Source organism: Podospora pseudopauciseta, chromosome 6, assembly GCF_035222475.1.
Source record: "Podospora pseudopauciseta strain CBS 411.78 chromosome 6, whole genome shotgun sequence".
NCBI lineage: Eukaryota > Fungi > Ascomycota > Sordariomycetes > Sordariales > Podosporaceae > Podospora > Podospora pseudopauciseta.
The window spans coordinates 4,192,158-4,215,609 of NC_085895.1; the positions used below are offsets into that span (position 1 = coordinate 4,192,158).

A 23,452-nucleotide genomic window follows, 5' to 3' on the forward strand; every position below is an offset into this window, starting at 1 on the left:
CGGACAGTTGAAACGGGCGCTCAAAATTGGCGCGCCCGCTGATGCTCGAAGATGCTGAGCTCATGGATAGATCACTCTGGCTGCCAGATTGGAGACAGAAAGCATGTCCTTTGACTACGGATGATGCATTGTCTCTTGGTGTTGATTTCAGCGCCTTGGATCTGTTTGGATTAAGGGGAAAATCAAGGCGGGCGGAGCAAAGAGGATAGAGAGAGAAAAGAGACAGCATAGGAAGTGGCTCTTTGGGTGGGGAAACACTTTGTCTCCCTCTCTCTTGGACCGGGTTCTGCGTGCCTGACTGCGTGTGTGTGTCTGTGTGCCAAGTGTGGGATTAGGCATTGCCAGCTCTCTTGTCTTTTTTTTTTTTCTAATGATATTTCTGGGCTGGGCGCGACTTGGTATTTGTTCTTGTTAAAACACTTGGTTTTCTTTCTTTCTTTTTTTTTTTTTTTTTTTTCTCTTTTCTTCGTACCAAAACAGTACCCCCTTGGACGCTAAGCTTTATCTACCACTCTTGAGTCGGACAACCGAACGGCAAAACAAAAGGATGAAGCCTTTTTTAACATCACCTCACTTGCTTCAAAAGCTGGGAGTGTGTCGCTTTTTGTCCTTAATGATGTGGTTGGGTTTTGTGTTTCTCGGATAATTCTATGTCGTGATGCTTGACTGGTTTCGTTCTGTTTCTGTTCCGACGAGTATTCCATGTACGATATTTTGGCTTGGGTTTGACTGGGTCTCTTGTGGCATTTGGAACGCCGGGTATTTCAAAGCTTGGTTGTTCTGGAATGGGACGAGGAAGAGCTGGCAAAAAGGAACAGGGGTGGAAGATAGGTGGTTAGAAGTCCAGAAGTATATAGGCACGTTTCAAAACATGTCTGCTTGAGCTTGTTTAAGTGATTCTCGACACCAACTGCTCCGCTGTTAAGCATCATCTTCTTTCTAATCTAAACCGCAACTGAAGACGGAGCTTCATCATCTCCTTTGGCAATTGATCCACCATCCATGGACTTGCAGCCTCTCTAGCTCTGCTCAATAATGCCATGCTTCTCTTGTCTCTGGCCAGACATCGTCCCCCTCGTTAAATAATTGCTGATAATATTGACTGCTCAGCCAAACCAGTCACGGCAGCTAGCCGCCTGGTGTTTCCGCACCGAACTTAAGTCCAGAGAGTTGTCTCGTGTACGAACCCCTCCGTATGAAAACCTCCGAGGCACCACGTTTGTGGCTACCATTGTTCAAGGCGTCTTTCCTACCCGCGCTCCATTATGCTGCTCGTGACCAGGCTCTGAAATATCCTTACAACATTACCCCAAGTCGATGGCGTGCCCAGAAAGACCGCGAACTGGCATAGCTCTGGATGTCGCTGGCCAACTCGGTAGCAGCATAGTCGACATACTTATGGAAGCCTGTCAAACGTCCTCTCCGTCTCTCAAGACAGAAGATTCGAGAGTCGGTCCCGTTGGGCAGTCCTTTGCTGCCTTTATTCCTCCCAATCACCAAAAAAAGATGACAATCAATGTCTCTCAAGCCTCTTCCTCAGTTCCCTCTCCTTCTGCTGCACCTCCATTTCCAACCTCTCCACGCTGTACTTGAGCGCTTCCTTCCTCTGCGCCACCACCTTGGCCCTCAGCGCCGCTGACCCATCCAACCTGCCCGATCGTGCTGCCTTCAACTTCTTCTCCCGCTCTCTCTCCTGCTGACGCCTCTGTCTTTCCTGCTGGGCGGAGCTGGCACCCTCGGAAGTGTAGTGCGACAGCCTCCCGGCGTTTAGCTCGGCTCTGGCTTTGAGCGTTTCTATCCTTCTTGCTTGGCGGTCAATGTTCTTTTCGGCGCGGTCGAGAAGCAGCGAGATGAAGGGTCCGATCTCATCGCGGAGAGAGGCTTCTGCGGCGGCCAGGGTGGGCTGGGGGATGAGCTCGTAGTGGCGGACGGTCTTGAGGAGGGATGTTAGGCGGGGAAAGTCGGAGATGCCAGCGTCGAGGGTGGAGACGGAGGATTGAAGGTAGGAGAGGGAGGTTCGGAGTGAGGTAACGCACGAAGCGTAGGAGGGTTGTCGTTGCTGGTAGGATTGGTAGGCCATTTTTTGTTTTGTTTACTTGGTGATGGTGTTGGGGAGAGTTAGGTGTTGTTAAGCAAAGCGTGGTGGGGGCAACCTTCTTGGCCATGCACAGACCACCACACGCTTGGCTGGTAGCTTTCCTCCAAGTCCACCTTGAACCGTTCCAGCTGTTTCAACCGTGACAATGGCGCCTTTGTCAGTCGAATTTACTGGCGTTCACAGCTCAGATGACAACGCCACAAACAAGCCAGAGGAAGAATGGTTCAGGCAGCCAGCATGATAAATTCTCTGCATGAGCAACGTCCGTTTGGTGGTTGCTGTTCTCTCCCATCATCACCACCACCCTAGCAGTCCTCTGCTTTGATCAGCACAACACCACTTTCCAAGATGGCACACAAAGACCCGTCACCAGAGAGAGCCGCGAAGCGGGCGACGAACAATAAGAAAGCCGTTGCAGAAATAGTCACTGAGATGGGCCGCCGCAAGCGAGCATCTCGAAAGACGCCAGAAACCGTGGAGAAGGCAGAGGAAGCGAAAAAGCGCCAACGTTGCCGTTGTCGCAAAGACAACCCAAAGAATTGCTTCCAACACTGGATGTCGTTTCCTCTCTTCACTTCTACCCTTCGGATTCCCCAAAGACTTCCAAGTCGGAGCCGGCCAAGGACAAGGTAGACGCACCAGCCCCGTCGCAATCCTCACGACGGTCGAAGCTCGAGAGCGAAAAGTTAGCTTTGGCTCAGAAGCTATCCAAAGGGGAGATCACGCCGGCGGAATACGAGAGAGCGATGTGTCTGCTCTAGGACCGGCCCAAGCTGTCTGCAAACAGGGAATGGGCCATCATCGGTTCCGATGGGCCATCTGACGAGAACGAGAACACCGTCGACGACAGCAACCAGCAGAACGGCGGGCGCTGCGTGTTGATGTGATGGTCCCGTCTTCACATGGTTCAATTCTCGGACGTTTTTCATGGGTCCGGGGAGCTGAGCTTGAACTGGAGAAGACGAACGAGTCGGCAACCGGCAGCAGCGGTTGGGGGGGGGGGAAGCTCGGACTTGGATAGCGCTTCTCTATCTACACTAGCTCTCGCTACCCCAGACTTGGCACAAACTTGCGAATGGAGTCAAGCATCCCCAGCGACCCAATGCGCTGGGAGGAAGTGCGCTAGCAGGGACCGGCCTCAACCCCGCAGCGTTTGTCAGTTGTTGTTCAGGCCCAGACAGGCATCGAGGACGAACGAGGTGGATTTTTTTATCAATCAGCTGGGAAGAGGCGAGAACGGCATTTGATTTTGGCAAGGTGGGAGGGACAGCTTGGACGGCTTGGACTGCTTGGGATTGTCGGAAATCCTCAGTATCATGCCACAGGTTTCTCGACATGTCAGTTCAGAGTTTTTGTCTTTTCTCATACGGAGTAATTCGTCTAAATCAAATACATGCCTTATCGCTTCCACAGGATGGCTTGGAAAAGTGTAGGTACATCTGATGTGTGAATTCGGAGAAGATTACCCACTCTGCTTTCCTTGGTTGAGCCTAGACTCTTATCTCATGCAGCAGTCCAGTCAACTACTAACACTAGAAGACGTGCCTTCTTGGGGTAGAATATTGCTTTTTTCTTTGGTTGTCTTTTCCACGACATGCCCAACTGAACGCCTGACTTGGCTGTTGTGTGCTTTCTGGTGCCGAGATATTCAACAGATGAAATCAATCTTTGATTATCTACGGGAGGTACCCTTTCAGATCTTCTGTCCAAGTATATTTCTGGCCCCGCATTCTCATCACGTCTAGCTTCCAATACCAATGTGGGTGAACAGGCTGAAATGGGGTTCCAAAGTCCCGACCACCAATGAAGGTTGGTGTCGAAATAATGATACCCCAAGCACATGGCTTAATGACAGGGGTCTAGATGGATTGGACTTCTTTTGCATACCGCCCCTCACGTCTTCTCCGCATTCGTTTGACTTACAGACTGACAGACGACTCCTCTTCCCCAGATTCTGCTGTCCAGCATCCAAGCTGGGGTACGAGGGCAAGGGTCATGGTTACAATTTAGTCCAGCCAAGTTGGCTCCGGTCCATTGGCCGCTCGTCTTGTGACCCCGACCGCTCTGCCATAACTGCAGTGGTTGGGGTCGGCACTTGGGATTCTGATGTTCACGGTAGGGGTATCAACGCCCATCCGGGGTTGCAGACAGAAATATATTAAATGGGACTTTTACCTTCCGAACCTGCCACCCATCCCGCCAACAACTCTGCTATCATCTGCATCCTTAGCTCTGTTCTTTTTACTTGCTGGCTGCAGTGAGGCATAAGACAGGGGTATCTGTAGAGATACACGGGGTCTTTCTTGGTTCAATCTCTTGTCTCTGCAAACGTGGCATAGATCAGCTTCCTTCCTTTTAGCCATTGCTACCGACTCTTTTATCTGAAAGCCTCATTCCGTCCTCTACTCCTTCAAGTCTTACTTGGCACCTTCTCGACATCTTCCTTTCTGACCTCGATCCAGTCACGACAACAAGATGCCGTCTCCAGGAGAAGAAACATGGAAGGATCACTGGAAGTGCTTCGTGGCATGTGGTATCATTGTACTCTCGCCATTCCAGTATGGCGTGGACTTTGGTCTCATCGGTGGTCTGCAGGCCATGGTTGGCTTCCTCAAGGTTTGTTTACTCACCATTCAGCTCATCCCCCCCTTGTGAGACAACTCTGACAAGAGTGGCACCAGATCTACGGTCATCCAGCCCCTGACACCGCCATCGGATGGAACCTCGATACGACAAGACAGCAATTGATATCGAGTCTCATGACCCTTGGCGCCTTCATCTCGTCCGGAACGGCAGGCATCGTGGCCACGTACGTGAGCAGAAGGCAGTGTCTCTGGGCTGCTTGCGCTCTGTGCTGCGTCAGCAACGTGATCATGATGGCTACTGAGGACATTGGCGCGCTCTATGCTGGCCGGTTCCTCATTGGGTTGGCCAATGGATATTTCATGACCTTCAGCCAGCTGTATATCCAGGAATCGAGTCCTGCCAGATACAGAGGTTGGTTCTTGACCGCCTTCCAATTCTTCACTTCCTTTGTGAGCACCCTTGTTTCTTCTTCACACATCGCTATTGAAATAAAGGCTGACAGAAATCTGAACAGGGCACTCTGATCGGCACCATCATCGACTGGGCCACCGCTAAGCGCCCCGACAAGTCCGCCTACTTGATTCCCCTCGGCATGATCTACATCATCCCTGTCATCATGACCGTCGCCCTCTTCTTCATTCCCGAGTCCCCCCGCTGGCTCATTCTCCAAGGCGACTACGAGAAGGGTGTCAAGGCTCTCCGGTGGTTGCGTCCCGTTGGCGCCGATGTCGATGCCGAGGGTGCCGAAATCAAAGCCGCCATCGACAGGGAGAAGGATCTCAGCAGCAGCATCAGCGTCATGGACATGTTCAAGAACCCCATCGACAGAAGACGCACCGGTCTCGCCGTTGGTGCTGTCCTTTTGCAAGCCGCCTCCGGTTCCATGTTCGTCATCGCCTACAAGGCCTACTTCCTCGCCATGTCCAAGGTCTCGGACCCGTTCGCTATGAGCAACGTCCTCTCCGCCATGGGCATCCTCGCCATCTTCTTCAACAGCTTGATCGTCGTCCGCTGGGGCAGACGCCGCGTCGTTCTCACCACCGGTCTGGCCATCTGCGGTATCCTCCAGCTGATCATCGCTGTTGTCTACCATATCTTGGGCGCAACCAATACCACCGGAATCGTCCTGGTAGCCCTGACCTGCGTCTACATGATGACCTACAACGGCATGATCTCCACCTACGCCTGGCTCGCAGGCGGAGAGATCCCCTCTCAGCGTCTCAGAAGCTACACTTTCGGTCTCGCCGCGGCCGTTGGTTTCTTCGGCGCCTGGCTCACAACTTTTACAGCGCCATATTTCATCAATCCTGCCTCTCTTGCGTGGGGTCCCAAGTATGGCTTCATCTGGTTCCCCAGCTGCATCATCGGTGTGCTCTGGGTTCTGTTCTTCTTGCCCGAGACCAAGGGCCGCACCCTCGAGGAGATTGACGAGATGTTTGAGGCCAAGCTGCCTGCGCGCAAGTTCAGACACCACATCTGTGTTGGCCATGTGAATACTGCCGAGAAAATTGATGATCGCGCTTCGGAAAAGGTAAGCCCCCCCAACCCCTGAGCTTTGGATTAGGATTAGGGTTATGATACTAACTTTTGCAGACACCCACCGAGGTTCAACATGCCGAAGTGAAGGATTAAATCGTTTCCTTGTTTTGCCGTCTATAGAATTGAGGATCAATTGTCTTAGATACAGACAAGGCGTTTGGGAGGTTGAATGCGATGAGTAATGTGGAAGAAAGTTGTGTCTAGATAAAACATAGAGATGCAACTGGAAGCCAAGTCTCTATCACATATTTTCATCTGCCGTGGCTTCTGCATTGGTATTGGTTCCATAAGGGGGCATTTTACATGACAGATACTGGGCCAGCTTTATGACAGAGGATCTGACCATCGCAATATCAAATGCAACATTCTGTCCATGCTTATTGTCTGTGTTGAATCTCCACAGATCAGTATCACCTAGGTGTATGATATCATAGCCCATACCCCCAAATGCAAATCAATAGGCCTAGTAGCTATCTTTAAAGGCCTATTTAATATGTTAAAAGGCTTATTAATGATGTATAAACGCCTATGAACTATCTTTAAACACTTATTACCTATCTTTAAACGCCTATTAGCAATATTAAAGGCATATTATTTTTTTAAAGGCAAGTGAACTAGCTTTGAAGGTATATGAACTATCTTTAAAGGCCTGTTGTGTATGTTTCAAGGTATATGAACGATATTTAAAAGCATATGGACAATCTTTAAAGGCCTATTAATTATGTTTAAAGGGCTTACACCCTTTCAATTGAATTTTTGTAATTGAAGCCCTCGCCGAAAGCCTGGCAGTTGAAGCCCTTGCAGAAGCCTGGCAGTTGAAGGTCTGGCAATTAAAGCCTTGGATAAGGTGGTGTGAGGTTGAAGGCTTGCATCGGCGCGTGGCCATCGGGCATCAACACCACGGCACTATTAACCACAACACTTTCACAAATATATACTGTAATATGTAAGACAAAAAATTCATTGCAATGTTGGTGATAATGGAAATAAGTGGATATCATGGAAAATAGTTGGTGAGAATATTATTGTATGGGAGTAATCACCCCCTAGAAAAAGGATAATGCGCCCTTAGAATTCCTTATGTATTATCTTGAAAGGCCTATGAACTATCTTTAAACGCCTGCGGACTGTCTTTAATAAACACTATAGGGTAAGATGGATGCCGACTTATCCCGCCATCTAACATTGTAACACCTTGCTAAGTACACTGTAGCAGGTATCCTGTAGATGATATCGAGAGTAACAGATTTGCAGTTTCTTTGATGGTATATCAGCGGTTTGACAAAATCATCAAGGTACATGACCCCCAGTGTTGGATGCACCCGCGACGGGACGATATCGCAGTGCTGCTGTAAAATCTTCGGTCAAACTGAAGTGAGCTCATTCAGCCATAATAACAGCATCCTGACCGCTGAGAATCAGTCATCCACCACCGGCCCGAATGCTCTATCTCAATTAGACGTCGGTTTCTGGTGTCATTGTCACCGCACTACCGGCTTGGCAGTTCTCCGAGCCTGAACACGCAGTCTGGGACACCAGTCGACCATCACCAATGAACTACCAGACAGTCAGATCTCTAATACGATACTCCATAGCTGTGTTGGGGGCTGGTTGCACTGGCTGATGCTGTGCGTCGTTCATATTTCCCAAGCCGGACCGATCTATCCTCGCCTTCCTTTCTTTCTGCTCTCGCATACTGTCATCAGTCGTTGGGAGTAGGTGAGCTTGCCGGTTTGGCCCCCGGCTGGTGACACGGCTCTCTTGAAATACTCATCACATCTTTGCCTGCCGGCCATCTTCTGTAGTCTTCCGCGATAAAGATAGCAACTTGGCGCCACCAAGACGTGAAGGCTGTCCGGGTATCGGCTAGTGGGCCAGGTATGAGGGGAATCAAGTCTTGGAAAGGCAAGTACAGACGATACACACACAGAGACTGCAGTTACCCCTGTGAAACGCCATCCATCGAGACCAGATAGTGGTCTATGGTCGTCATCAGTGCGGGTGCAACCTGTGACCCAAAGGAGTACGGATGATGATGATGATGAAGAAAAAGCAGAAGAGGGGAGCCGGGAAGGTGTGGGGAGGTCTGCCTGGAGAAGCTCCGGTCTGCTCCCCACCAGAGCCCTTTTAACTCGTGATTGTGCCACTGCAATCCGCTGTGTCAACAAACATAAAACCTTAACTTGCAGCTTACCACGCTTGGGGATGGGCCCTGGCTCTAATACGAGCATCCGCAAGCCAGAGCCAATTCCGATCTGGTGGGAACAGCCACAACGGCTTAACCGATGTCATTCATACAGTTCCAACCCCCTTTTCCCTTTCCTCCCTCGTCCTACCAGCACAGCTATTCATACAGACACTCCCGTGACTGGCGGAGAGCGGGCATCGTGCGCTCGTCTCCCTTCCGGAATCATGGCAGGCACGGCTCTGCCTTCTTGCCTCCATGTCTAGGAGGGCGTTTTCACGCCGCTGCGGCCTCCATGGTTGCTAACGTCGGGACCCCTCGACCAAGCTCAATATATCCATCAACAATTCCAAGCTCCACGGCCATCCCATACCAAGAACCGTTCGCGGCTGCACCGCCGGAGAATTACATGATGCAAGGGAATCCAACAAATACAGGTGCTCCGCCGGAGAAACCGTTGGTCCCGAGCAGCACTGCAGATTGGGAAGCCAAAAAGGATGTCATCAGGCAGCTGTACATGGACGAAAATCGCATTTTGAACGAGGTCATCGATATTATGCACCGCGTTCACAGGTTCAAGGCAACGTAAGCTGGCTCTCTCTCTCCTCGGACCGAAGATAGTAGGCAGGCCGAGTTAACGTGTGAGACAATGACAATGCAGAGCAAGAATGTACAAAGGCCAGTTCCACAAGTGGGAGTGGTCAAAGTACAACACCAGAAAGGGACGAAGCCAGAACGCCTTGATGCCCGCTCAGTCCAGGGCAACGAAGAAGCGAGCACACGACACCGACAACACCGTCAGTAGTGAGACGGCCGCAGCTCACCTTGACTTTGATCTTCCAACTGTCCATTCAACTGGGAGCCAAGCTGTGATGGCAAGAGTTGGAAATGCGATGAACACGCCGCTCTTGCATCAAAACTCCGACTTTCGCAATGTTGAATTCTCTCTCGATGCGTACAAGGCGCTGATCAACATTTGGTCCCCTGGTGACAAGCCGTGGAAGTCTTCGATTCCGTCACCTCCCACCGCGCCTGCTGGAACCATACTTCAACAAGTTCAGCAAGCGCTAGCTTTGTTTGACCGGGGGCAGAATGCAGGAGGAATCCGAATCCTGGACTCGGTCAATGAAAGAATAGCCTCTGCTCTCACAATCACCGCATCCTCTTCTTCGGCAGCCTGTGGTGACAACAAGACCGGCACCGAGATCACCACCACCACCACTGCCACCACCGCCACCACTGCCAGCATCCCCATTGAAATCATATGGGACTGTTTTCTTGCCGTCCCCCAGCTGATCCTCACCGCCAACCGGCCCGAGCTACTAAGTCTCTTTATGGACTACCTCGCCCGCTACGCCAACATCACCCTGTCGTCGGGGCACCCCCTTACCAAAATCTCATGCCATCTCGCCGCTTTGACCCGTGCGTTTTCCATCCACCGCCAGCAAAAGAACGATCACCCCCAAACCAGCCAAGAAGAAGCCCTCAGCATGCTCAAAATGTATGTCTCCGAGTCCTGGACCCTCTGGCTCGACCTCATTACCGAGACACGCGGGCCGAAAGACCATGTCACCATCCACCTCCGTCGCGGGTACGCAGTGCTCATGGAGGAAGACGGCGATTCCCCGGGACGAGGAAGCTCAAGGTTACTTACCGATTTTACGTCCAGTCTGGACGAGTCGATCCAGATCCGCGGGGAGGAGGCCACCACTGCACGGGTGCTAGAGTTGGAGGAGTTACTGGCCAAGATGTACATGCCACTTTTTACGCCAAAGAAGCTGGCGCACGCGGAGAAGATGCTCAAGGATGTGATCGCAAAGGTGGTTACGAGGCTGGGGAAAGGGGGGACGAGGGCGGACACAGAAATGGGGTACAATGACCGGTTTTTACTCTTCATTGTCAAGCACTTCTTGGCAAGGATAGCAGATCATGAAGGGAATTTGGAAGCTGGGCGGAAGTGGAGGAGGGAGAGCTTGGAGACGGAGAAGAAAGATTTGTTTTGGAGGCAGACGTCCCAGATGGTGGAGGAGGGCTTGAGGGCGGATGGGAGGGAGGAGGAGGCGGAAGAGATTAAGCGGGAGATGGAGGAAGTGATGCCCGAAGAGGAGTAGGAGGAGGAGGAGGAGGAGGAGGAGGAGGGACCCGAAAACAGCATGACAAGTTGGATTGTTTTGTTTCAGTTTGGTGTGTTTACTTGCCATGGAGGCAGTACGAGGGGGTGCTGTGGCTGCGGAGAGGGTTAAAAGCCTTCAACGAGTGGCAAAAAGAGATACCTATGATTTGGCTTTGGATTTCCCCTTCTTTGTATCCATACCTTACCTGATAGCTTTGGACGTAGCGAAATTTGAGACACGGGACCACACACCTATCTGATACACGGCAGTGACAAGCACCGACTCCGACTCCTTCACCATCGCTCCCACATTCTCTGTTCCTCAAAACCGGGGAGTTGCTTATCCTCGTGCAGTTTGACAGAGGGGGGCCTGCACGGGTGTAACCTGCTCGCCTAGGAAGACTGCTTTACCAGTTAGCTGACACTGAAAGCTTGGCCCGAAAAAGCTGTGCTACGGCCGATACCCGAGTTCGGCTGATCAGAGGAGAAGGCTGCGGAGTGAAAGGGGGTTATCTGTCGGAGGATACAGCAATAAGCTCGTATGCAAGCTGCCTCGCAGACGACGGGGGATGCTGTGCAAGTGCGATGGTGGTGTCTGGTTCGCCATGTCCTCGAGAAATACTACGTTACCAGTGATGAGAATTAAGCCGACCTTCGCCCAGAAATATCTGAGCACAATTTCAGCTGATGCACCAACTTTCTCAGTGGGAGGGATGGTATGGCACATGTCATGCAAACCTGAAAGTGCCTGGTGCTTGACGGTAGGGGACAGCCCCTGACAGTTGCCCAGCCAACTTGGGCCAACTAACCCCTGAGTTTGCTACCCTAAGGGGTTCTGGCCCCATCCCATCGCCTCTTCTGAGCGTGAAATGAGAAGTATCTCCAGGCAACCAGAAAGGCGGTAATTGTCGAGAGTAGCACGAGACTGAGTTTTCAATATTTCTATTTTGGCATGCCCGCTCACCTTGCTCATCGCTCCGCTCGGGACCGTGGTACCACGGTGACATCAACCTTGCCACCCGCGACGGAAAGCCTCTCCGGCACAACCAATCCACGACAGGGAGTCCCGCTCCTAGAGAGCGATCATTGAAGCTGGGGTAAGATGTCAGCTCGGCGACCGGGATGGAGCTGTCATGGCCAAGAGCTGACCGAGTGACAACACAATGACGTCCACGACTGAGCTGTCACCAAACACAATGCCTCCCTATAACTGCGTTACCCCTTTTTCTTCTTGCCATGTAACAAAAACAACTCACCGGACACTTTTTCCCTCGGTCAAAAGAGGAAAAGCATCCAGCCAGCAGTCACAGCCGAAATGTCCGAGCCCGACTTGTCCAAGATCGCCCGCGATGCTGAGCGGGACCTGAACACGTATCAGTCCAAGACCGGCTCCTCCAGACGAGGACTGGATGACTCTGGTGTCACTGACACGTCGGCTAACAAGATGTTTTCCGGCTCGACTGTCAAGACGGGGGACGACTTTGTCACCAGCAAGAGCTACAACCGTCGCATTCCGGGTGATGAAGGAGGTGATGTGGACGACAAGGGACAGTAAGCCATTGTTGCCCGAGAGGAGTACAAAATGAAAAGCAGGGGCTTACCAGATGCGCAGCTGGGTGCATGGCCGGGCGTATGAGGGTGAAGGTGGTCCAGAAGACAAGACAGCTCACATCTATCAGCACAATCCGGGCGGGATTGACGAGGCAACAGTGAGGAAGTGGGGCAAGGATCCGGTCGAGCTGGAAAGGGCTACACTCCGGAAGGACAGGCCTGATTTGCTCCCTTCCGAGGAAGCACTCGGCGGGAGAGCTAACGAGCCGGCTCACCAGGGCGACGTTTCCGAACAAGGTAGACTGGCGTCCAAGGCCAATTTGGGACGGGATGAGGAGGACAAGAGAGAGCTGCCGAGCCAAGGGTCAGGTGGTTCCCGCTACAAGGCGGCCTACTATGAGACACCCGAGAGTGTGCCCGATCAAGGAGCTGATATGGGTGTGATTCCGCCCAAGTCCTCAACGGGAAGATCACGCAACATCTAGTCGGTCAATTGATACTGTCGAGTAGTGTAATATGGTAAATGTTCTGTTCTGTCTATCATCTATTAGTGTATCCCGCGTAGTGCATCAAGGTGCAGATGTGATGTTGGAATGACCGACAATCTCACAGCTTCTCGTCCTCACGAGGGGCCTCCGTTAGAGACTGTAGCACAAATCCAGCCAGCGGCACCACCCACTCTTTGCTCACGGGCACATAATGCCCGCCTGGATGGACCACCTTGACTGCCCCCTCCGACCTTTCCACCAGCCCCTGACTCCTGCTCTCATCCACCACTGTATCCAGACCACCAAAATAGTGCAAGCTCGGCGTCTTCACCTTTGGCTGATAAAGCCACCCGCTCAGGTCCTGGTCCACAGCCCAGAACCCAGAGTACGACACCCAAAACTTGAGCGGCTGTCCGCCGTTTGCGGCCCGTATACTTTCCACCCACTCCTTGTGCTCCTCAGCCGGCTGCCTGAACCCTTCCAACGCGGCAGCAAGAATGGAAGCTACACAACCCCCCTGACTGAACCCAATCACACCTTCGATACCGCCGCCGGTCTCTTCGATAGCGGAGGCGAGCTGTAACATTCCCTGCTGGACAAGACGATACGACCCAGTAGCTTCGTCTTTGCGGAACCAAGCCCAAGAGTCTATCTCCTCGTCCTCTCTGCCTTCGTTGTCGGATGACGGCTGATACCCCGGGATGTCGCGGGGGTACAGCCGGTTGGGGGCGGTGGGGTAGATGAGAGAAGGGATGAGATTTCGGGGAGCCAGAGCCTTGACGAGGAGCTTTTCCACCGCGCGGGTTTTGGCGCGAAAGAGGGGACCAGATTGGGTGTAGCCTTTTTTTGCCAGTGTTAGTGAGCTGAGGTCAAACATGAGAGTAAGTAGTACGAGTGAGAGGTGCGGTGAGGGGTAACCGATACGACAAGTCGAGAGTGAAAGCGCTCATATATGAGTCCCTAGGTCCGCAAAAAAAAGGCTTACCATGAAGCATCAATATTTTGACTTCCTTCTTTGGTGGCTTGTTGTTGACGGCCTTGCCCCTGGGAACTGGCGTGGAAGCCCCGGAGATGGGAGTCTGCGTGCCGCTTTGTGTCTCGGCCATGGTGGTGCTGCAAAAGAGACTTCTCTGACTAGCGCTGAAGAAACGCACAACTTGGAAGGAATGGATCCGAGATTGCGACCTGCTGGCGACAAATCTCCAGGTGTGAAATGACAGCATGTGAATAAAAGCTGTCAACTGCGGCGGCGGCGTCCATCCAGTCTTCTCGGAGGGCCAGCGGGATTGGCTCGGCATGACACATGCGGCCAGCGTTGGGGTTCGAACTTGGGTTTAAAAATCACGATAAGATAGGGCCCACTGGAGGCGAATCACCCAGGGGCATGGCTTGAACAGACATGATTTTTGATAAGATCAAGGGATGCCACATGGGCTTATTTATTTTCTTGGGGGTATCGTTCAACTACGAGCAGCAACAGAGACATGTAACCTCTACTGATTCCCAACGTATCCTAAAGCAGCAAAACGTGCTCTCAACGCGGGCGCCCAGCAACGGGTAGAAATTTAATCTATGCCAGAGCGAAAACATCCATACCAACGGGAGAATGGTGATGAATGTCGATAACCCACTGCGAACAGTGAGTAGCTGGCAAATGCTGTTGATTTGAGTCTTGAGCAAACCCCGATCCCTCTTGATAACCTGAAAAACTGGCTTCACAATTCCTGATATCGACACCAGACTCTGAATTGAGCAGTCATACAGGTTGGTTCTCGGCAAAGCGACTGGAAAGCTGTAGATGCCATCCGTTTCACCCTTCCTCTCTGCAACCTCCCGCGCAAACAAGGGGAACACATCGAAACCGCCAACACAGCTCAATTGATGTTGGCTGCCTGCTATGATACATATACACTGGCGCAAATGACCTCGGAACTCGCGTTCAGGGGGAATAAGAATCGTGGGTCAAGGAAATTGCTGCATCGCTCTCGTCTCTTGTATTCCAACAACCGTCGTCAACAGCGTCGTCTACTTTAATGGGAAGCCTTGGCGTTGGGGTTGCGGGGGTCGTTCTTGAACTCGTCGCCTGTGGGGGAGTATTGTTAGTATTTGGGAACTCGGTGGATCGTGGGCGTAGGGAGTCGGCGAGGACAGGAGGGGCGGAGGGGCATACTGTTCATCATGGCAGTCTGGGCCGAGTTCACGCCATAGGCAATGACCACGGCTGGAGGAGTCGAGGTTAGTTACTGAAGAGTAGCCCGGGGGAGGTGTCGTCGAGTTATAGTCGGGTTAGGTTAGTGACATACCGGCAGCGAAGAAGGGAGCCATGGGACGCACTGTGGTCATTCAATTGTCAGTCAGCGCACACGATGATGGGGGGATTCAATTGGGACAGCAAACATACACACGGGCGTCGGGAACTTCTTGAAGGGGGCAACTCCGAGCCAAGACATGGTGACGGTTATCTTCTGGGTTAGAAGATGGACTGGGTTCGGGTGACGTTGGTGATGGAGGTTGTCGGGGTGGTCGAAAACGAGCGTTTTTCACGGTTGCTTCTGGCTCCCGAAAGCTGCCAACCAGCGTTGCCGAGAGGCGGAATAGGTGCCTGAATTGTAAGGCTTTCAGCAGTTCAGTCCAAGCTGAGGTGACCCAAGCTTCACTTTAAATCCTTGGCATGGACGGAATCCGTGGAAATGATTCTCCGGCTTCTCCACTCCAAAGTGAAGCTAGGCGAGTCCAGGCGCGTGACATCATAACCCCCGCACCTCACCAACCCCAGACAAGCAAACGGGCATCAAGGCCCGGGCTTGCGCCGGACCCTGGACATACTACCAAAGTGGACAGCCAGCTGGGGTGCTGGGCTGATATTTGCTGCATGAAGATGGACTTCAGGCTCACTCACCTCAGGCAGGGGACCAGCTGACGTTGCTTTCCGGACTGGCTGTTGACTTGTACTCATCTGTTCCCTGTTCCTAGCTCCCAACTCCCAGCTCCCAGCTCTCCAAGCTCCCCCTCCCTCCAGTTCACCTGAAAAGGAAAACACCTTACCTTAAAGCTCTCCTCGAACCCCTCACCAACCAAATTATCACCAACTTTACCTATCTACTTTACGCTCTCAAGTGCGGGGAAATAGCTGTGCGCACCGTAGCACCCGGCCGTCTCTCTGTCCAATTATCCTGCGTCTTCCCCCTCCTTTACTACCATCCTCTTTGATTTGCCCTCCCCTTCCCCTTCTCCTCGCTCTCAGATTGTGCCGTGCCTGCCACTGCCACTTCCAGGTTGCTTCCTCTGCTGTGCTCTGTCTGCACCCACGCCACAAGCTTACCCGGCAGACCGTTGCCCGTCCGCCTTCTGCTGTTACATCTGCTTCGTTGCTGCTCTTGCGTTTCGAACTCTCCGAGACGTCCCATTCGGCACCACATATCGAACCATTCCAACCACCGCACCGGCGCTCGATTTTCTTTGTTTGCTATTTCTAGCGCGCAATTGAAACTTGTCAAGGCTGACCGTTCCGGCGAGCGACACTTTTATCAGACTCGCTGCTTCGAGAGACAGTTTTCTTCAGTCTGGCCGATCGACAAGCAAAGTAAACAACCACCGAAATCATGCTATCTAGACAACTTGCTCGTCGCGCCGCGGCTGGCGCTGTCGTCCGGCCGGCAACCACCAGAGCCTTTACCACCTCACTCGCCCTCTCGTCAAAACGCACCCCCTCCCTCGGGGACATCGAGCCAGAGCAGCAGGAAGTATTCAACAAGAAGCAGAAGGAGTTCCGGTTAAAGCTTGCGGAGGCGCAGAAGCAGCGGGAAGCCAGTGCGTTTGCCTCGTCTTCTTCTTCTTCTTCAACATCAACCTCCTCTTCCCCCTCCACCTCGGCCTTGGGCCTTGGAAAGCTAAGCACAGGGTCGAGCACCGCTACAGGAACCACTGCCAACGCGGCCGAGCACGAGCCCCCTCGCAAGGCGGGCCCCCTGACGAACCTGATTTACGGGACAAAGGAGGGCCGCGAGATGGACGCCCAGATCGAGGCCAGCTTCAGCCAGGTGCTGGCGCGCGGCAAGTATGTGCACTCGATTGTCTTCCACGAGGTCAAGCCCAAGGACGTGGACGAGTATGTCGAGCTGGTGGGCAAGTGGTATCCCCGCATGGCCAGCATGCCGGAGAATAAGGTTCATCTGGTGGGCAGTTGGAGAACGGAGGTTGGCGACTGCGAGACATTTGGTATGTTTTCTTTTTGATACCTGTGTAGCTCCCGTCGTTTGGGTGACTAATCTGCTTTGTCTCAACAGTACACATCTGGGAATATCAGCGCTATCAAGGCTATCATGCCTCCTTGAACGCCATCTCCCGCCACCCGGAATATCCAGCCTTTGAAAAGAAGCTCCGCGGCTTGATTCGCAGCAAAAAGTCCTCTCTCATGCAAGAGTTCTCTTTCTGGCCAACGACCCCTCCCCGACAGCTCGGCGGCATCTTTGAGCTGCGCTCCTACACGCTCCACCCCGGTAACCTTCTCGAGTGGGAGACGCACTGGAGGCGCGGACTTAAGGCCAGGCGCGAGGTGATGGAAGGTGTGGGAGCCTGGTTTGTGCAGATTGGCGATCTCAACACGGTGCACCACCTCTGGCAGTTTGCTGATCTCGAGGAGCGCAAGATCCGCCGCGAGAAGAGCTGGAGCCAGGAGGGCTGGGCCGAAACAGTGCACAAGACGGTACCCCTGATCCAGGAAATGAAGAGCAGGATTCTGGTGCCCATGCCTTGGTCTCCAGTGGCCTAAACATCCATCCAGACATGTCTTTTGTTTGACCGCACCTGTAGCTAGCCAGGCATGCTGAACTTGCTAATCATAAATCAATTCGAACCAAACCATGAACCTACCCAATACTCCCCATGCTTTGCGCCATGTGTAATTCAAGTGTGAGAATGTCTGAAACAGCACATGAACCCTTTCGAGTAGTACGTCCGATCCAACTCCAGCCAATGCGAACAACAACCACCCATTGTCATCTGATCAACGTTCCCTATTCCTGCACTGCCATCAAGTGTCTCGTCAGCTTCCTCCCCTGTCCCATCCAGTCCCAGTGGTATGGCCGTGTACTAGTGGCCACCCCCAGTGACGCTCGACCCGCGATGACTACGAGGATAAGACGATGCCTAATCCTCCATTTCCTCCCCCATGACAGCTGCCAGATTCCTCCTCGCCAAGCTCAGCGTATGCGTCAGAGCCGTGAGCTTGGCTGTCAAACTCATGAGACTGGGATCCGCACTCTCGACCCTGACCTTTTCCCTCACATACACCTCGACCTCTTTTCTTCGGGTGCCTGAGAGCACCGGCGCCAAGGGAATGTTTGGATCGTGGTTGCTATTGTGAATGTGCGGTAGCCCAGTCGAGTCGCCACCTGTGCAGCAGTACCCGAAAACCCGCTCGGCTTCGTCGTGTTCGAGACGGCGGGCGGTGCCAATGGCGAGGGCAAGCTTAGTGCTAAAGTGTACAGGGGCGTGGGCGGGTTCGAGGGTTCGGAGCCAGAGGACCAGACTTGAGTCCTGAATGGTGAGGTGGAAGGACAGGCAAGGATGGGAGGACTGGTTGTGCGAGCTGTTGGAGGGGATGGTCAAGGGCGGGATGAAGTGGGAGGGCGCTGCGGAGCGAGAGGTCCAAGAGGGATCCGAGTTGAGAAGAGGCGGCCCTTTGAGAATGGCGAGGGACTCTGTAAAGGACTGCGAGAGGAGGCGCAGCTGGGCCGACAGAAACTGGGGGGAGGATGTATTCTTGTCCAAGGTTGGCGAGGACTCGGTTGGGTACGAGTAACTGAGGGTCAAGTTGAGGAGGTCGATCGAGTGGGTAAGCAAAGTGTGGAGGGTAGTAAGCGGGCCGAGGTGTATGGGATGGTTGGGATTGATGCTTATCGTTTGCTGAGGAAGGGTGCGCAGACGAAGGTGGATGGTCTATTTCACAAACGTTAGGGAATATCAGCGACACAGGAGATCGGGAACAACAAACCCCCTTGACAATGCGCGTTCCGACACGGGTGATGGTGCCCTTTACTATCTCATTTCGAGGGGTGCTCAACACCAGAGTAGATCCGGGATCGATGGGCGCAAGGAGCGCATAGCAATCTTCGAGGCCATGCTTGAGGTTGGTGAGGGTTTCGTGGAGCTCTTGAACAAGCCAGCCGAGTTCGCGTTCCTGTGTTTGCCGTGGTGTAAGTGGAAGTCTAACCACGACCCAAGATTCCAAAAGCGTCTCAGCCATTGTGCTCCTGCTCGAAGTCAGCGACGTACTTCAGATTCCCTAATGGCGACCTTAAGTTCTTCTGGCGCAATTCGAGGCCAGATTTCGACAGACATGGTTTACGCGTCCCGGGCTATCGTGATGTTTGATTCGGGATGTAGGCATCCATATTACGATTGAGACTCTGTCGGTTGTGTGGTGACTGTCAGCAACAATGATGGTGTGCCTGGATTATGGATATCATATGCATGCAAAAGAGAACAAAACCGTTGGAAGCGGAAGTGGTATGACGCTACTGTCTGAGACGCTGTCGCAATTGTTGGCGGGGAGCTCCATGTTAGCCAGCAAATACGGCAGGCGGTCAAAGCTCCAGTGGGGCTCTTCAGCCTTGGCCCGCCCAGTTCTGGGCTTGACGGTCCCACTAACGGCTTTGAACTTTTGACACCATCTTCCATCAACTACGCCGACCTCTGACGACAGGACTCACTCTCTACACTTTGCATAGCCGGCACAAACTACACCGGCAGAGCCTCTGTGACAGTTTCCAAGCCCTCATCATACAGAGATACTGTTTTTTCAACTCTTGCACCCACAGGCCGCATCTCATATCCATCCAAGAAGCCATTCCCCCCATCTAGTCAACGGCGATCTCTCTTTTGCGACTATCATACACCCGGCGACGCACCAGCTTCTCCAGTCGCAGTGCCATGGCCTCTCCAACGACACAGCAGCCTGTGGGTGCACCAACTACGCTGCCAAACAAACCCGAAAACAAGCTCCCACCCATTCCAGATGGTTCGTTACCCTCACCTAGAGCGACCGCAAATCTGGCCCACTCCGCTAACACTTTTGGGGTATGCAGGCTCTCGAATCCGCAAACGCCCCCTTCCCCTCCCTCCTCACCGGGGCACCTTGAAGTCGGCCGCATCCTCTGTCAATTTCCAAAACCAGACGACACCCGACATTGATGGCTACCTGCCCCCTCCTCGCGCGAATCGCACCCAGATCATCAAGGTGGCCTCTTCGGCCTCCCACATGTCACTTGTAAAACGCGTACGAAAGGCACTGGAGAGCGCCCGAAATAACCAACAGGGAACAACGAAAGGTCTGCCCTTGGCAGCACGTGTTGCCGCTCTGGGTGCGAAGAATGGGAGATCAGACCAAACTGGGCCAATATCAGATGCACTGGATGATGTCGTGCTTATTGCGACGGGGAGGGCAATTCAGAAGGCGGTTGAGGTGGGGGCCTCGTTCACGAGAGAACGAGATTTGATTGTGATTGCGAGGACGAGGACGGTACAGGCAGTGGACGACATCGAAATGATGGACGAGGATGCGGAGGAGGAGGACTCGGCGCGGGTCAGACATGTTAGTTGTGTCGAGGTTGGAGTGAGGTGGGCCAGTTGATTGTAGCAGAAGCCAGGAGAGATTCACTGGGAGATTCAACAGCATCATCACATTGGCGTTTTGGGCGGTTATTGGATATGCAAGGGGGAAATATGACATGGGCGTTGTTTGGGTTTTGGCTTGAAGTGGGCATAAATTGGTGGGGGATATACCCGGAGGCCATATGTTATGCGTTTGGGGACACGATCATGATCTGTGGACTAGGGTTTTTTTTTTGTCAAATGATGTGGCGAGGGCCAGCTCTACTGCATTTTCTCGAGTCACGCGATGGTGCAAGACACTTATTGCACATGGTACAACTGTCGAAGCATATATGGCATCGAATACTCTCCTGCCGCCACTAGGTTACAACATTTGCAAGTGGCAGCAGTCTCAGTCGGGTTCAAGCCGGGCTTGGAATGGTCGAGCAATGTCGACGGGCGTCATGGTGGTGCCGGTTTGTGTCGGTCTCGTAAAGATACTGACTGCGAGGTTCAATGATGGTGAAAAATAATGTCGAAACTCTCAATGAACAGCCATTTCAAGGCGTCATTTATGTTCTGGGATTTGGGCGATGAACACCAACAGCTCCAAACTAGCTTCCAAGAAATACAGATAGCAACACTTTCGGGGTTATGGTTTAGCTAGATCAGTCACCTACCCGGCCTACTTGGTACATCTCTCGGATACTTGAATCAAGACATCATCACCATTTTCACTGAGCAGCAGACATAGTCAGGTAGCGCAGTCGTTAAAGACCGGGGCTCGTGTACGCACCAGGTCCGAACCTTATGAGGGGGATATAATATACCGAGCACTGAGGTGGGCTTGAAGCTCCGCGCTGGAATGCTCTCCCGTTGCCTCGGAGAATGAGGGTCAGTGTTTGGTCTGCGCATCATGACCCAAAATTGCGTCACTCGAATGTGTCGTCAAACAATTCCAAGTCATGCAAGGCAGCCTGATGGTCGGATATCCACAGCATTAGGATTTTTGGAAATGCCACATGGCACCAATAGTTAAAGTTTTCGAACGCCAGGTGTTGGGCCTCAACTGCTTTCAAAACAAGAAAAAAATGGCGCAGTTTTGGAATTGGGTTAGTTTTACGCAGTAGTATAGGTGGATTGACCACCATCCCTCTGAAGGGGGAAACATCGTGAGACTGGCCCTTTGTAGTTTTGACTTTTTTTGTTTTTTGTTTGTGACTCCCTGCGCATGGACCATCCATCCGTTGTTCTGCTTGGGATCGTCGCAAAGCAGGGCCGAAAGATGGTGCGAAAAAAGAGCGATCCATCTTTCCCCAGAAAAACGCACGGGCAGCTCTCGAAAGGAAAGAAGCGTTGGTCTCGGCTCACCCCTTCCCGTTGGCACGTCATGTCAGGCACACCAATCAGAACACGCGCCGAGGTGGGGCGCTCTTCTTGAAAGCAAATTGCACAAATTTCACCAACGTCCATTATGCCGCCTCGAATTGGTCCAGACTTTGCCGCTGCCTCCTCGAGAAGATCCTGATTTCGGGAGCTGTTGGACGGGAATCAAAAAGATGGCAAAGACAGACAGATGAAGTCGAAACAGACTGCTGGCCAAGTGTGGCTGTCGAGTCCAGGTGCCAGGATGATGCGATCCGATGCGTGGATGCCAAAAAGGAAGCGGCTTTGCTGGCACAGCATGCATGCCCTTTTGGGGATGGCGGCCAACGTGACAAGGTAGGGTTCGCACTGACAGAGCGAGATCGGGAGTTGGACCTGCAATTTCGTGCATGAAACTGCTCTTGCCCTTGAGCGCCGTGCGGGTGCTCATCATGGCCATGACGAGAGAAAGACGACTTTATCCGCCAGAGGGAGACGGGGTCGGCCGATGAAGGGGGCCTGGCAACGAGGGCCAGGACGGGAGCCAGCCAGCGGGCGGCAAAAGGTGAGAGACAGCTCTCAGCAGAGGGAGACGGACGACCAAGCAGAGAGACAAGCAGGGATGCCTTGGATGTGGTGGACTTGCTGCAGGTACCGCTGCAACATTGTCCGTGGCGCCAATCCCCTTGCGGGGAAGCCCGCGGTACGTACCTTTGTTATTATCGGTCCCAATCACTTGGCAGGCCAGGCGCAATTTGCCGTCCCCCAGACATATCGTGGGCTCTCCCGCCGTTGTCCTTCGTCCTCGCCCTCTCTTCACCCTCTCACCAGCCTCACTCTTTCGCTGCACTGCACCGCACGCACGCTTCACCTCAGACATCGTTGGCAAAGTCTATCTTTTGGAAGCTGCTCCTGCTCACTCGACGTGGTCTAAATTCATTCATTCTGCTATCTATCCATCTCCAACTCTGCCAACAGATTAGCCAACCTACCACTGTACATTGGTACCGCACACACAAGCAAACATTGATACACAAAAGGACGATTTTTGCCCGAGCCGGACGGATCACCACAAACATCTACAAACATCTTCACAATGCAGCTCTCAGCGCTCTTCACTGCCCTCCTCCTGCCTCTCATGGCCGTTGCCGAGGGCGAGTCCACTACCACCAAGACAAAGACTCTGACTCTCACCGAGACCCTCACCCTCCAGCGTCTCCAAGCCGCTCACACGGGTTCGCACAACTCCACTGCCGCCCTCCAAACCGGTGCCAGCACCACCTTCAACCCTGCCGCCTCGACCACCACATCAGGACCGACACTCGACCCCACACCGGACAATGCTGCCGGTGCTCTCAATGCCGCCAATGTTGCCGCCGCCGCCATGGCCGGCATTGTCGTTGTTGCTTTCCTCTAAGCAGGCAACAGCGGTAATTTCATTCTGATGGATGATGGGGTCTGGGAGGAGCTATTTGGGCACTATCAATCCGATTCTACGATGCGAGCATCTTACCAATCATTTCTTTTGTCTCTGAGCGAGGCGCGATATTCTTGGTTCGGCCCCTTCCCGGTCAGCTTCATCACCATCAGACAACCTTCTCATGAGCATACGACCATTTTTGACGACATCAAGAACAAATCATTTTACAACAAAAAATCTCCCATCGCCAAAGCGGGCTTGGGAATCGCGACTACTCCACGGTTGTCAGCACCCTTCTTATTCTTTAAATCTTAATTCTTTTCTTTTGTCTGACAACCTCGACACTTGTTGCGAACAACAACAACACTTTACAACAATCTTCGATTCTCGAGTTCAGGCAGGCCGGGCCGCGTTCTCTTGTCACTTGACGAGAAGCGCTTGACGATATTGGGCCCCGGGATACCCTCACAAACTTGGACCATGACCACTTTTTACCAACACTTCTATTCGTTCT

At 52.9% G+C, this 23,452-nt stretch overlaps 11 protein-coding genes across 11 annotated transcripts; 6 read left to right on the plus strand and 5 right to left on the minus strand.

Annotated features, from left to right (window-relative positions):
• Nucleotides 1–1,513: 1,513 nt before the first annotated feature.
• On the minus strand, nucleotides 1,514–2,080 carry SPC19 (DASH complex subunit spc19; the record flags this gene model as incomplete). Its single annotated transcript, XM_062914899.1, has 1 exon — nucleotides 1,514–2,080. The coding sequence occupies one exon, from the start codon at nucleotides 2,078–2,080 to the stop codon at nucleotides 1,514–1,516; it is 567 nt and encodes a 188-aa protein (XP_062763669.1).
• A 1,955-nt stretch (nucleotides 2,081–4,035) lies between these two features.
• Nucleotides 4,036–6,587, plus strand: QC763_610770 (uncharacterized protein). The gene is made up of 4 exons (XM_062914900.1): nucleotides 4,036–4,714; nucleotides 4,780–5,133; nucleotides 5,199–6,215; nucleotides 6,278–6,587. The coding sequence occupies exons 1-4, from the start codon at nucleotides 4,574–4,576 to the stop codon at nucleotides 6,314–6,316; spliced, it is 1,551 nt and encodes a 516-aa protein (XP_062763670.1). The 5' UTR covers nucleotides 4,036–4,573; the 3' UTR covers nucleotides 6,317–6,587.
• Nucleotides 6,588–8,356: 1,769 nt separating this feature from the next.
• On the plus strand, nucleotides 8,357–10,789 carry QC763_610780 (uncharacterized protein). The gene is made up of 2 exons (XM_062914901.1): nucleotides 8,357–8,993; nucleotides 9,070–10,789. Exons 1-2 carry the CDS (start codon nucleotides 8,509–8,511, stop codon nucleotides 10,517–10,519), a joined length of 1,935 nt encoding a protein of 644 aa, XP_062763671.1. The 5' UTR covers nucleotides 8,357–8,508; the 3' UTR covers nucleotides 10,520–10,789.
• Nucleotides 10,790–11,836: 1,047 nt separating this feature from the next.
• QC763_610790 (uncharacterized protein) lies at nucleotides 11,837–12,557 on the plus strand (the record flags this gene model as incomplete). Its single annotated transcript, XM_062914902.1, has 2 exons — nucleotides 11,837–12,072; nucleotides 12,134–12,557. The coding sequence occupies 2 exons, from the start codon at nucleotides 11,837–11,839 to the stop codon at nucleotides 12,555–12,557; spliced, it is 660 nt and encodes a 219-aa protein (XP_062763672.1).
• A 1-nt stretch (nucleotide 12,558) lies between these two features.
• FSH3 (Family of serine hydrolases 3) lies at nucleotides 12,559–13,858 on the minus strand (the record flags this gene model as incomplete). Its single annotated transcript, XM_062914903.1, has 2 exons — nucleotides 12,559–13,400; nucleotides 13,546–13,858. The coding sequence occupies 2 exons, from the start codon at nucleotides 13,856–13,858 to the stop codon at nucleotides 12,679–12,681; spliced, it is 1,035 nt and encodes a 344-aa protein (XP_062763673.1). The 3' UTR covers nucleotides 12,559–12,678.
• Nucleotides 13,859–14,590: 732 nt separating this feature from the next.
• Nucleotides 14,591–15,010, minus strand: ATP18 (atp18 subunit J of the mitochondrial F1F0 ATP synthase; the record flags this gene model as incomplete). Its single annotated transcript, XM_062914904.1, has 4 exons — nucleotides 14,591–14,643; nucleotides 14,731–14,781; nucleotides 14,864–14,893; nucleotides 14,962–15,010. 4 exons carry the CDS (start codon nucleotides 15,008–15,010, stop codon nucleotides 14,591–14,593), a joined length of 183 nt encoding a protein of 60 aa, XP_062763674.1.
• Nucleotides 14,876–17,420, plus strand: QC763_610820 (uncharacterized protein). The gene is made up of 2 exons (XM_062914905.1): nucleotides 14,876–16,778; nucleotides 16,847–17,420. The coding sequence occupies exons 1-2, from the start codon at nucleotides 16,163–16,165 to the stop codon at nucleotides 17,329–17,331; spliced, it is 1,101 nt and encodes a 366-aa protein (XP_062763675.1). The 5' UTR covers nucleotides 14,876–16,162; the 3' UTR covers nucleotides 17,332–17,420.
• Nucleotides 15,031–15,516, minus strand: QC763_0101400 (uncharacterized protein; the record flags this gene model as incomplete). The annotated part of the gene is made up of 2 exons (XM_062906401.1): nucleotides 15,031–15,162; nucleotides 15,460–15,516. The coding sequence occupies 2 exons, from the start codon at nucleotides 15,514–15,516 to the stop codon at nucleotides 15,031–15,033; spliced, it is 189 nt and encodes a 62-aa protein (XP_062763676.1).
• A 288-nt stretch (nucleotides 17,421–17,708) lies between the features above and the next one.
• QC763_610830 (uncharacterized protein) lies at nucleotides 17,709–20,442 on the minus strand (the record flags this gene model as incomplete). The annotated part of the gene is made up of 3 exons (XM_062914906.1): nucleotides 18,837–20,442; nucleotides 18,556–18,741; nucleotides 17,709–18,500 (listed from the first exon to the last, which is right to left on the minus strand). The coding sequence occupies exons 1-3, from the start codon at nucleotides 18,900–18,902 to the stop codon at nucleotides 17,709–17,711; spliced, it is 1,044 nt and encodes a 347-aa protein (XP_062763677.1). The 5' UTR covers nucleotides 18,903–20,442.
• QC763_610840 (uncharacterized protein) lies at nucleotides 19,218–20,193 on the plus strand (the record flags this gene model as incomplete). The annotated part of the gene is made up of 2 exons (XM_062914907.1): nucleotides 19,218–19,581; nucleotides 19,649–20,193. The coding sequence occupies exons 1-2, from the start codon at nucleotides 19,494–19,496 to the stop codon at nucleotides 20,191–20,193; spliced, it is 633 nt and encodes a 210-aa protein (XP_062763678.1). The 5' UTR covers nucleotides 19,218–19,493.
• Nucleotides 20,443–22,614: 2,172 nt separating the features above from the next.
• Nucleotides 22,615–22,935, plus strand: QC763_610845 (uncharacterized protein; the record flags this gene model as incomplete). The annotated part of the gene is made up of 1 exon (XM_062914908.1): nucleotides 22,615–22,935. The coding sequence occupies one exon, from the start codon at nucleotides 22,615–22,617 to the stop codon at nucleotides 22,933–22,935; it is 321 nt and encodes a 106-aa protein (XP_062763679.1).
• Between the last annotated feature and the right edge of the window lie 517 nt (nucleotides 22,936–23,452).